The sequence below is a fragment of the Xenopus laevis genome, chromosome 2L (genome assembly GCF_017654675.1).
Source record: "Xenopus laevis strain J_2021 chromosome 2L, Xenopus_laevis_v10.1, whole genome shotgun sequence".
In the NCBI taxonomy this organism is placed as follows: Eukaryota; Metazoa; Chordata; class Amphibia; order Anura; family Pipidae; genus Xenopus; species Xenopus laevis.
In genome coordinates, this window is record NC_054373.1 from 53,644,187 (window position 1) to 53,656,405 (window position 12,219).

Consider the following 12,219-nt stretch of genomic DNA (forward strand, 5'->3'; position numbering starts at 1 on the left):
GCTGTTGTACCAGCTGTTTCTCAATACCTGTGTGCATTGCTGTTGTGTCAGCTGTCTAATAGTGGGATATTTACTGTCAGAAATGACTGATTCCCATGTAAAAAAGGGACCTGGGGGACAGCTGGCTGTGATTTTACAATGGGTGTCTGCAGTGTGACAAGGATTCCCATGCAGGGCAGCCACAGATCAAAATCTTAGAGGTTTTATCTTACATGTGGGGGTGGGGAGTGAATTTTAAAGGAGAACTAAAGCTAAACTAAATAAGTAGCTAGAAATGTACATTATGTTATGGACTTCTGTATCAATCCAAGGCAACTGCAGCCCTGTAGCAGTAAAGATCTGTGGGACTCATTTATAAACTTTGCGCAGATTGGTTGGTTCGCAAAGTGAATATATCTGTCCTGCACATTGCAGTGCAATTTTTTAGTGTTCAGGAAAAAACATGGGCAATACAACCATGTGCGAATAAATATGCACTGCACAAACTTTATAAATTACCCCCTGTGTCTCCAAAGATGCCCCAGTAGCTCCCCATTTTCTTTTCTGCTGATTCACTGCACATGCTCTGTGCTACTGTCACTTACTGAGCTTAGGATAATCAGAATTTAATAATCATCCCTATAGCATCAGCTTATATTATAGACAACCTAATTTTCTGATAATTTGTGATAACCCCAAAGCCCAGCTTCTCAATAGCTGCTCAGAGCCCACTGAGCATGTGAGTGTCGCAGACACTTTCCAAGATGGTGACCCCCCCCTTGACAAGTTGGAGTCCTGGATCATTTTTGCTATCGAGAAGCTGAAACTTTAGGCTGGTGCAATAAGGTCATTGTTAATTAACCCCACAGACACACACACAGAGGTCAGTCTATTGGTTTAAGTTTCTGAAATAACAAAATCTGTTGAAACGGTTAAAAAAAAGTTTCTGTTTCATAAAATCTGTTTTTGAATTCAAATAAAATGTTTTCTAACAACTCACTGTATAAAGACATTTAAATAAGAATATGGCCTTGAAATCTGTTTTGTTTGTCTCTCTGGGAAGAGATGCCGTCATTATTTGTTACCAGCAAAGCCCCATTCTGAACAGTAGATGGAGATTCCTCTCTAGCACAGCACTATCTCATCTAATGGAAAATGTAGCAGATGTGTTGCACTGTGCCGGCATCAACTTTTACGAACAGGTATTGGATCTGTTATCCGGAAACCCGATATCCAGAAATCTCTGAATTACGGAATGGCCATCTCCCATAGATTCCATTATAATGAAATAATCCAAACTTTAGAAAATGATTTCCTTTTTCTCTGTAGTAATAATAAAATAGTACCTTGTACTTTATCCCAACTAAGATATAATTAGTCCTTATTGGAAGCAGAAACCTATTGGGTTTATTTCATGTTTACATGATTTTATAGTAGACTTAAGGTATGAAGATCCAAATTACAGAAAGATCTGTTATACGGAAAAACCCTGAGCATTCTGAATGACAGGTCCCATACCTGTACTTGTAACGCCCATGCGCAAGAGCTCCCAAATGGGATAACTATTTATATATGTTTTGTGTCAATTACAGCTGCCTTTATTGGGCTAATATTGAATGTAGGTTTGTATTGTCTCAAGAGCATTGTCGAGCAATTAGGCAATGTCCTAATGTCTTAAAAACCCCTGAGGTCAAACTTTCCAATAACCATGTGCCCTGAAATGACCCCCATTTTCCACCGAGATGGATTATCTAGTCACACTTATTTATTTCTACAAGACTTATGAAAAATTGTAATTGCAATGCGATATTACCTTAGGGTGGTTGACTTTCACGTTCAGCTAAAATTTCTTTTGAACCTAAAACTTTCTGTTTTTTACTGTTCCTGCTTCCAGATGTTCCCTCTGGTTTCTTTTTATTACTTAATAGGATGCATCCCACCCGCTCTGTCAGAAAGTGTTTATGAGCTGAGGAAAGCTCCACTTTTCAGATCACAGACTTTAATTTAGTAGGATATAATTCCATTTAAAATGGGCGGCAGTACATATCTGCCTATGAGCTATAGTTCAACTCAAAAATCATTTCACAATATTGGAAATGCAGTTTTCCTTATAGAGAAATATCTATATGAATATATCCAACCAATGGAAAAGATTTCACCGTGAGTGGCAGTAGCAGTTTCAAGAAGATGTGTGGTTTAGAGGCTACAAAAGTAATGGAATAATAGAAGAAATGTGACAAAAGTAAACCTCCAAGCTCATACTTTGTGGATTTAGCATTTGGCCTCAGTTTGGTTTCAAAACATTTCTGTTTTCTCAGTGGCTTATAGAATTGTGATAATACTTAGAAATTGTAGCATGAAACATGATGTTCAGACATGAAGACAGTGCTTGATAGGATCCTGCAGTGCTAGACAATGGCTCATTTAATGGTGCAATTACTACATTGTTTTGCTTTACCTGGATGTTTCTTCTGCAACTGTTATCAGGATAATATTGGGAAAGGAGAACACAAACAGCATCAGATGGGGGCCCAGGGCCCCAACCCCACCCTGGTCCACCCACCCCAGTCGCAAAAACCCCTTCGGCCCCCCGCACCGACCACAACCTCTGCCCCCCCCCAGATGTAACTATTTATTCTCACAGCCGCAACAGGGGCCAGGGAGGGATGTTGGGGCAACGCAATGGTTTCAGGCATCCTAATCCTATGACATCCTAACCCTAAACATTGCTTGACAGAATAAGAGATTGAATTGAAAAATTTGGCAAAAGGTGCAGAGGGCAGTGCAGTGGTGTGCAAGGCAGCCCTGTGCTTAATGCTTGCCATAGGTATGTGGTAAAAAATGGGCTCCTTAGCACCTTTATGTTTGAACGATGTGCAAACTAAGGGATATCCATCTACCATGCCCAGCCTGCCCCTCATAAATACATTGCTGCCGAACACAGCCATTGTTGTATTTGTGGGAGAGCTGCAAGTCTTTGTTTGTGCTCCAGAATGGACCTGCAAGTATCGGTGCTAAGTGTGGGGCACAACACAAAGTGAAAAAATCACGGTGGATTGCACTCTTAATAAATAAGGGGTGATGGCACTTTCTGTTTCTAAGATGTTTTGAAACATTATAGCTGGTTTAGCCAATTAGTCTCTAAAAAGCAATAAAAGCACTTGTGCCAAATGGAAATTTACCTAACAGATTCCAGACCAATAAAAATGATAGTTAAGCTGTAATCATTTCAAATTGCTGAACTCTAAGCTTTTCTTGTTGGGTCCCACGTCATTGCCTTATTAAATTGTATGTAGCGTGCTCACTTCTTGATCTAAAGCCTGTTCCCATTTAAGTCTTACAGCACATATCAAGTGTTTATAGTTTGTTCATTGTGTGGGTTGCAAAGTAGCGTTATTGTATTTGCAATTTGGTAAGCAGCTCTTAAATCTTAGCCGCCTCCATCCCCCATTTATGTACAAAACATCTTGTTCCTGCAAATATGTGTGTGTGTGTGTGTGTATATATATAGTCAATGGCTAAGACAACATACAGTACAGTATTGTGTAATTCCCAGACATGGAAATCTAAAAAGTGCTGACTAAAGACAACTGTGTAAGAGCACAACCTGTAAAAGCCAGTATAAGGTAATGATGCCCTATAGGAAAAGCACTGCAGTTTATGAAGTCCCGCTTTAAGGGGGGAGGAGAGGTTGGGATTTGTCTAAAATGCCACTACACAGACTAGCCAGTCCAGTGTTCACAGGTATAAGCAGATGCATTGTTAGCACATGTATGACCACAGGTAGAAGCAAATGCACTCATAAAGACAAGGGACTGGGGAACGAGTCCTGGCAAGTAAATCATTTTATATCTCATTACCAAGGGCATGGGGTGGGCTTGCACTCTTTTTTTGAATTTTTGTTCTCCAGTAAACCAGAGAATGTGGAAAAACTGTGTAAATTCAGGAAGTTATAGCTTACAATTGACTTCTACATGAACTTGCTAGCTATTAGATACCAACATTTTTAACAAGTTTTTAGTGCTTAATAAATCTCGATGGTTCGAGTTTAAAAAAAATCGAATTCTCAACTTTCGCCTTGAAAAACTAGAATCACGGGAAAGACTCTGATTGGAATGTTGACAAATCGTCACCCAAGTTATTTATAGATTATATGCCCACAGGGTTATGGAACTGACAAAAACAAAGCCTAGACACACAAACAGTCACATCTCATTTGCTCTGTGATCAAAGCAGAGATTATTGTTGAGCATATGTTAAATGTTAGATGTAGCTACATAAGCCCTGTCTCTATCAAGCCCATAGGCCCAGACACTATATTGGAGCATCAGTCATTTATTAAAAGGAGAACACTGTCCAATTATTAACAGAGAAAATATTTATAATGGCGCTATTGAGGTAACCAGAGCCAAAAAATGGAAGGGAGGGAGGAAGAAAGGAAGGGATGGAGGGAAGAAGGAAGGAAGGAAGGAAGGAAGGAAGGAAGGAAGGAAGGAAGGAAGGAAGGAAGGAAGGAAGGAAGGAAGGAAGGAAGGAAAGAAGGAAAGAAGGAAAGAAGGAAGGAAGGAAGGAAGGAAAGAAGGAAAGAAAGAAGGAAGGAAGGAAGTATAAAAATTGTCTGGAAGATGGTGCGAGATGCTTCTAGCAACGAACAACATGTCTAATAATAAAGCATACTAACAATTATAATATGAGGATTTCAAAAATCAAAGTCCATTAGCTTGTCTCATCTGACACATGCCAAGGTTTTTCTTTTAGAAAGGCAAGGGAATTAATTGTATGGTGATCTTGATGGGTTTCTTTCCAAACAGTAACTACACAAAGGAAAATGTGCCTTTTGGAATTTTCAAAACTCTTTTAATATAGGATAATACATTATATGTATATTAATTGAATATCACAAAAGACATTTTTTCAGTTTCACTTTAAATTAGGTCCCGCAAAAGCTGCCCAGGTACAACCTAACATTACAGGTTAGATGAGGGCAGCTGGTTTATTTGTGGTTTTAAGCTTCTTTTCATCACTCTGTTTTGCTGTGCACACTATACATTTTGGTTCTTTATAACCTCCTCTTCACTGTCAACAGATTCTGAACAGACTGCAGAAAAATGTGCACAATTAAAACGCCGACATGTCCCGTTCACATATACAGGATCTGCCTTAAGTACTGTTTTCCTTTTCTGTGTCACACTAGGCAATCAAAACCATTTGGTTGCATCCACGCATCCCCCGCAAGCCGTAGGTACACAAAGATAAAAGAAATCACTTTTGACTCATATTTTTGTTGTTCTTGAGGCCAGAAATGCTCAAAGATAATTACATTGAAATGATGGCTCCTGGGCCTCCTCTCCACACAGATGCTGATCATCTGTCTAATATTCCCTGTGGGATGAGATGTTCCGCAGATCTACACAGGACCTGCCTATCTGTTACATGTTTAATCTTGTGACTGAACTTGGTAATATTGCAGCCTATGATGGCTAGAGGGAATTTGGTGGGGGGGGGGGTTGTTTAACTTGTTCCTGCTGAAATGTCTGCATTGCCTGGAGTTAAAAAGACAATTATTGTACAAGCAGCCCGTAAATGGGATGTTTGTTGGAACACCTGTTCTGTACACAAGCAGCCAAGAGGGAAAAGGGTTTTGTCTTCTGTGGCTCTGGTTGGCAAACACTTGTTCTGTTAGTGAAGTATAGGTTTGCTGTTCTCTGTGATTCAGTGTTATCTCAGTTTGTTGGAGGAAACGGTTGCTTCGAGTTTACGCGTGACCATTAGACTTAGGGTCATTGCAAGTTTTGCAAAGTTTGTCCCATGGCATCCTATGAGATGTTTACTTTTATTTCTGTAACTGCAACAGACCAGTGTATGCTCTCTGTGGATTGCTAGTGGTTACTGGAATAGTGCAAACTTGTGTTTGTGCGTCACCCTTTAAGAATCAACAAATCAGCTGATAATCTTTAACGGCTGTGAATGTAAACTCAGATATACATATAAAACACTCCACTGGTACTACCAAGGGTTATTGAGTACAGTTTACTGATATAACAAGATGAATATAAGTACATATAACTAAGTAAATTTATTGAATGATGCGTCTGATCTTGGTAATACTCAGCATGCAAAAGTATAAAATTAAATATGTATGTCATAAATATTTTTTAATGAACATTTTTCTTATTTTTTCAGAACCATGTAAAGAAAGCTGAAGTACAGGAGGAGGTAAACACCAAAGAGAGCCTGGGAAACATATCTCTTCCTTCTCTCCTCCGACACAATGGAACAGCGAAGGATCTTGATGTGGACTCAGGGATCTGTAGGCCTCCACTACTGGGCGTCTTCTTCAGTCTTGATAGTTTTGACCATGTTATCTTTAGATTTTCCTTGTGCTTCCCTTTCTAACACTTTTAACGCTGAACACAGGGATTGGACATTTAGCCACCTTGCTGTACACCAGACCACAGGGGCAGTGTATGTAGGGGCTGTAAATAGGATCTACAAGCTCTCTGGAAACTTGACTCTGTTGGTATCCCACAACACAGGCCCAGGGGAAGATAACAAGTCATGCTACCCACCACAAAATGTACAGCCCTGTAGTGAACCTCGTACTCTGACAAACAATGTGAACAAACTTCTCATCATTGACTATGCTGAAAACCGTCTCTTGGCCTGTGGGAGCTTGTATCAGGGTGTGTGCAAGCTTCTTCGTCTGGATGATTTGTTTATCCTGGTGGAGCCATCTCACAAAAAAGAGCACTATCTGTCAAGCGTTAACGAAACAGGTACCATGTATGGAGTGATTGTTAATACTGAAGGTCAGGATGGCAAACTGTTCATTGGAACTGCAGTAGATGGCAAGCAGGATTATTTCCCAACACTCTCCAGCAGAAAGCTGCCTCGAGACCCAGAATCATCTACAATGTTGGATTATGAGCTGTACAGTGACTTTGTGTCATCTCTCATTAAAATCCCATCAGACACACTTGCCTTGGTTTCACATTTTGACATTTTTTACGTATATGGGTTTTCTAGTGGCAATTATGTTTATTTTCTCACTGTTCAGCCAGAAACCCCAGAGGGCATCTCTAGCAATTCAGCCAATGACCTTTTTTACACCTCCCGCATAGTGAGATTATGCAAGAATGATCCTAAATTTCACTCTTATGTTTCTCTGCCAATTGGATGCACCAAGAATGGAGTAGAGTATAGGCTTCTGCAAGCTGCTTACCTTACAAAGCCAGGAGCAACATTAGCTAGGTCACTGAAGATCACCACCCAAGATGATGTTCTTTTTGCCATCTTCTCCAAAGGCCAGAAGCAGTATCACCACCCACCTGATGACTCTACATTGTGTGTCTTCCCAATCAAGACTATTAACTCACTTATTAAAGAAAGGCTACAGTCTTGTTACCAAGGGGAGGGTCATCTGGAACTAAACTGGCTTTTAGGAAAGGATGTCCAGTGCACTAAAGCTGTAAGAATATTTCCTTCAAATGTTTATTTTTTCAATTTTGCCGTAAGTTATCAATGATGTGTTGCATGCCATTCTAGGCCCAACTCACTCGAAGTCAGATTGCTGCATTTTTCCATAATACATGCATGAAGCAACTCAGCCTCCATGCGTTCTTACTGAATCAACCAGGAATTATGGACAGCAGTACACTGAAAATTGAACATTTAGGGACATCGGGACAACATGCCAATGATTTATAAAATAAAAAAATAAATAATTTAAGAAGTTCTTTTTATAATGGTTCCGATTTAGATCCCTTTAGTAGATTTTATTTTTTATCCAAAACTCCTTAATCACATCCGAGGGCTAATTGCACTTAACTTTTCTTTGAATGACGACATGGATTTGTTTATTAGAACCACAAAAATGTTGGCTTTAGTAAACAAATTTTTTTTGCGGTTGAGGGCTCAGCCTAAGTCAACAGTAGTTTTCTTGTTATGTGTAGAGAAATTCCTTGGCTCATCTAACTCGTTTGGCCAGTAAGATATTCAACAATGCTTACCATGTGATGCCTATGTCTGTCTTTAGAAATAATGAGAAATTACTTTAAAACATAATAAAGAAAAGCAGTAGTTTAGTTCTTTAGTTTATAGCAGTTTGAAAATGTGAGGTCGTCAACAGCCTCTAGGTAAAACACAGCTAAACTGCAGAGAGAAGCAGACCAGCAAGTTAATTGTTTTGTGCTGTGAAATTAATGCAGGGGATTCCAAGATGTTATCCAATAATAATGATCTGACAAAAGCCATACCCCCTCAAGGAAATGTAAAAGGGAATTAATTACTTGTACTATTTATCTCTGACCTACATCACAATATAAATTTGTGCTGTTACATAGTTAGTTACATAGTTAAAACGTTGAAAAAAGATAAAGTCCATCAAGTTCAACCCCTCCAAATAAAAACCCAGCATCCATACACACACCCTTCCATACTTTCACATAAATTATATATACCCATATCTATACTAACTATAGAGTTTAGTATCACAATAGCCTTTGATATTATGTCTGTCCAAGAAATCATCAAAGCCACTCTTAAAGGCATTAACAGAATAAGTCATCACAACCTCACTGACCTCACTGTAAAGAATCACCTACGTTGCTTTAAATGAAAGTTCTTTTCTTCTAGTCTGAAGGGGTGGCCTCTGGTACGGTGATCCCCTGTTATTTGTCTATAATGTCCTCTAATGTCCTTGTAAAGTGTAATCATGTCCCCTCGCAAGCAACCTTTTTTCCAGAGAAAACAACCCCAACCTTGACAGTGTATCCTCATAATTTAAGTCTTCCATCCCTCCAACCAGTTTAGTTGCACGTCTCTGCACTCTCTCCAGCTCATTTATATCCCTCTTAAGGACTGGAGTCCAAAGCTGTACTGCAAACTCCAGATGAGGCCTTACCAGGGACCTATAAAGAGGCATAATTATGTTTTCATCCAATGAGTTAATGCCCTTTTTTATGCAAGACAGAACTTTATTTGCTTTAGTAGCCACAGAATGACACTGCCCAGAATTAGACAACTTTTTATCTACAAAAACCCCTAGAACCTTCTCATTTAAGGAAACTCCCAACACACTCCCATTTAGTGTATAACTTGCTTCTATATTATTTTTGCCAGTGCATAACCTTGCATTTATCAACATTGAACCTTGAACATTTTCCAGTTTGCTGCCCAGTTTCCCAACTTAGACAAATCACTCTGCAAAGTAGCAGCATCCTACGTAGAACAAATAGTCCTGCACAATTTAGTATCATCTGCAAAAATAGAAACAGTACTTTCAATGCCCACCTCCAGGTCATTAATAAACAAGTTGAAAAGCAAGGGACCTAGTACAGAGCGGTACTCCACTAACAACACTGGTCCAAATAGAAAATGTTGCTTGATAAAGGGGGTTACCCCGAAACGTTGCATGCTGCTATTCATCGAATAAAACAGCAAGGGTTTACCCTGCTAGTACTACCTGTGTGCCAGTGAATTTCCTTTTGCACCAAATAGAAAATGTTCCATTTACCTCCACTCTTTGTAGTCTATCTTTTAGCCAGTTCTCTGTCCAAGTACAAATACTATGTTCCAGGCCAACATTCCTTAATTTAACCAGTAACCTTCTGTGTGGCACTGTATCAAATGCTTTAGCAAAGTCTACGTAAATCACATCCACTGCCATCCCAGAATTGAGGTACCTGCTCATCTTCTCATAAAAAGAAATTAAATTAGTCTGGCAAGATATATTACGCATAAAACAATCCTGGCACACACTCATAGTATTATGATTTGCTATGAAGTCCAGTAGCTTATCCTTTATTAACCCTTCAAAAAGCTTTCCTACCACTGACGTCAGACTAACTGACCTATAGTTTTGAGGCTGAGAACGACATCCTTTTTTGAATAGAGGCACCACATTATCAATTCGCCAGTCTCTCGGCACTATGCCACACCTTAAGGAATCCTGAAAAATTAAGTAAAGAGGTTTGGCAATCACAGAGCTAAGCTCGCTAAGTACCCCAGGATGAATACCATCTAGCCCCGGACCTTTGTTATCTTAACATGTTCTAGTCTCTTTTGAATTTCCTCGTGTGTGAACCATGCATCATTAGTTGTATTACTAGAATTGGGACTATACCTTCATTAACTGCTTCCTCATTTGTGTAGATAAAAATTTTGAGTTCATCTGCACTTTTTTTTGTTTTCATCAACCAGCTGACCCCCCTCACTGATATTAAAGGTCCCACCCCTTCCTGATTAATTTTTTTTACTATTAACATATTTAAAAAATAATTTTGGATTCTTTTTACTGCTTGCTGCAATATCCTTTTCCATATCAATTTTAGCTTGCCTTATAGCTTTTTTGCATGATCTGTTGGCCTCCTTGTACCTTATAAATGATTCGGCTGTCCCAGCTAACTTGAAAGCCTCGAAAGCCTGTGAACTTTAGCTGAATAAAGTGCATATTTGTCAATTCTGTGTTCTGAACATGCAACTGTTGCATGCTGGGACTTTACTTTCAAAAAACGAGCACTGACAAAATGTCATATTGTTACAAATTACTTACTTTGGGGCGAATTGATTGTCTCAAGTATGGAATATCTCCCCAGTTTCCCTTTGAAAAGATGCTCTACTGTCTTGTTCATACAAAGAATTAAATTAGCTATACCAGTATTAGAATGCACTATATAAGATGATGGTGCACCCTAGGCCATAGAGACTGGTTGGCATATCAGCAGCGAGTTCACCAGCAAATATACCCCCAGCCTGTCTTACCAGCCTGAATACTGCCTGCATTATTCTAGTTATGTTTGCTCCTTACCTTGCACAATGTACCAGGGTTTAATTGATTACATTGCTGATAAGGGCCAAACATAGAACAGTAGTGATACAGTTTGGCAGGCAATGTACAAGAGTGGGCATAATTGCCAACATTTATTAGGCCTGGTGAAATGTATGTCCTGAAAATCCATGACCATAAAGTGACAATTATGACCTACTGCCATAAATATAGCCAATGTAACAAGCACCAAGAACAATGTGTAAATATTTAGGCCCACAGCTAGGAAGCTAACAGGCAAATGGATACAGAGTTATTGCTTCACAAGAGGTTCTTCTATTCCCCTCTGTTGTTGACCGCTGATTTGCATTCAAGTGAACTGTAAATGATCCCTCTCGTGCATTTCCATAATGTTCTGGAATAATGGGTGCCACTGCTGTAATCAGAAAACTCACCAGAGATAATCAGAGATAAAACAATCCCCAACTCCATGGCTAAATTAATTAAATGAAAAGAGCAAAGCAGATTTTTCTAATACCACTGGCACAAATAATACACTTGGAAAGGCATGTTTATTTGCAGAGAAGAAGAATGTTTTGCCAGCAGATTAGCAATACAATATAATACCAGCACAATGAAGAGCAATGAACAAAGCCAATGTGGTATGCGGTCATTTGATAGCTCACACTGTAGAGTCTTACATTTTTAAGGATGAATTTTCTTTTTAAATGTATTTATCTAGTTAGGCTTTGTCATTCTAAATGTCATTTTTAAGAACCACGCGAGCTTCTACAGAACTACTTTATGCTGGAGTTAAATCCAAATACAAATTTGTAAACAACAGGAATGTTTAAACAGGCATTTCTACCATTATTTTAAAAATGCCATTAATATATTTAATCAAATCCAAATGGTTAAAGTTAAATCTTGATGTTTATTTGCACTCTGTCTAACCCAGTGGGCGACAAAGAGCTTTTTTTTTCTTTTCAGACTATAAAGTAGCTTGTTGGAGAAACAAAGAGTTTTTCTGATAATACTATTTAAACTCATTGAAATAGGAGAGTTTTATCAGCAAGATTAACATTAGTTTTGGAATATATACTGCTTTACATAAGTATTCAGGCCCTATACCATTTCTCTCATTTTATTAAATAACAAATCTTACTTAAACTTACTTAACTTGGTTAAAGCTTGGTTCTCTGTGCCAAAATTTTTTTCTTTTCAGTGTGACATAGTTTCTTACTTTTATGTTAGAAACAGATAAAGAAACAGGAATATGCTGTTTGCAAAAGTCTGTGAGAATCAGTTTTTAAATAGAGTCTCAGATTCTCAATTGGATTGCGATCATGGCTTCGATTGGGACCTCGTTGAACTTTCACCTTTTTGGTTATAAGCCACTCCAATGATACTTTGGCCTTGTGACTGGGATCGTTGTCAAACTGAAAGAGCAATGATCCCAAATACAAAGCCAACAA

At 38.7% G+C, this 12,219-nt stretch overlaps 1 protein-coding gene across 1 annotated transcript in view; it reads left to right on the top strand.

The window, feature by feature from the left end:
* plxna2.L (plexin A2 L homeolog) overlaps positions 1-12,219 on the top strand; it is a 195,910-nt gene that overhangs the window by 27,994 nt on the left and 155,697 nt on the right. Inside the window, exon 2 of the mRNA XM_018246337.2 lies at positions 6,163-7,447. Coding sequence (XP_018101826.1) covers positions 6,251-7,447 — 1,197 coding nt within the window. The 5' untranslated portion in view covers positions 6,163-6,250. The remainder of the gene's footprint in view (positions 1-6,162; positions 7,448-12,219) is intronic.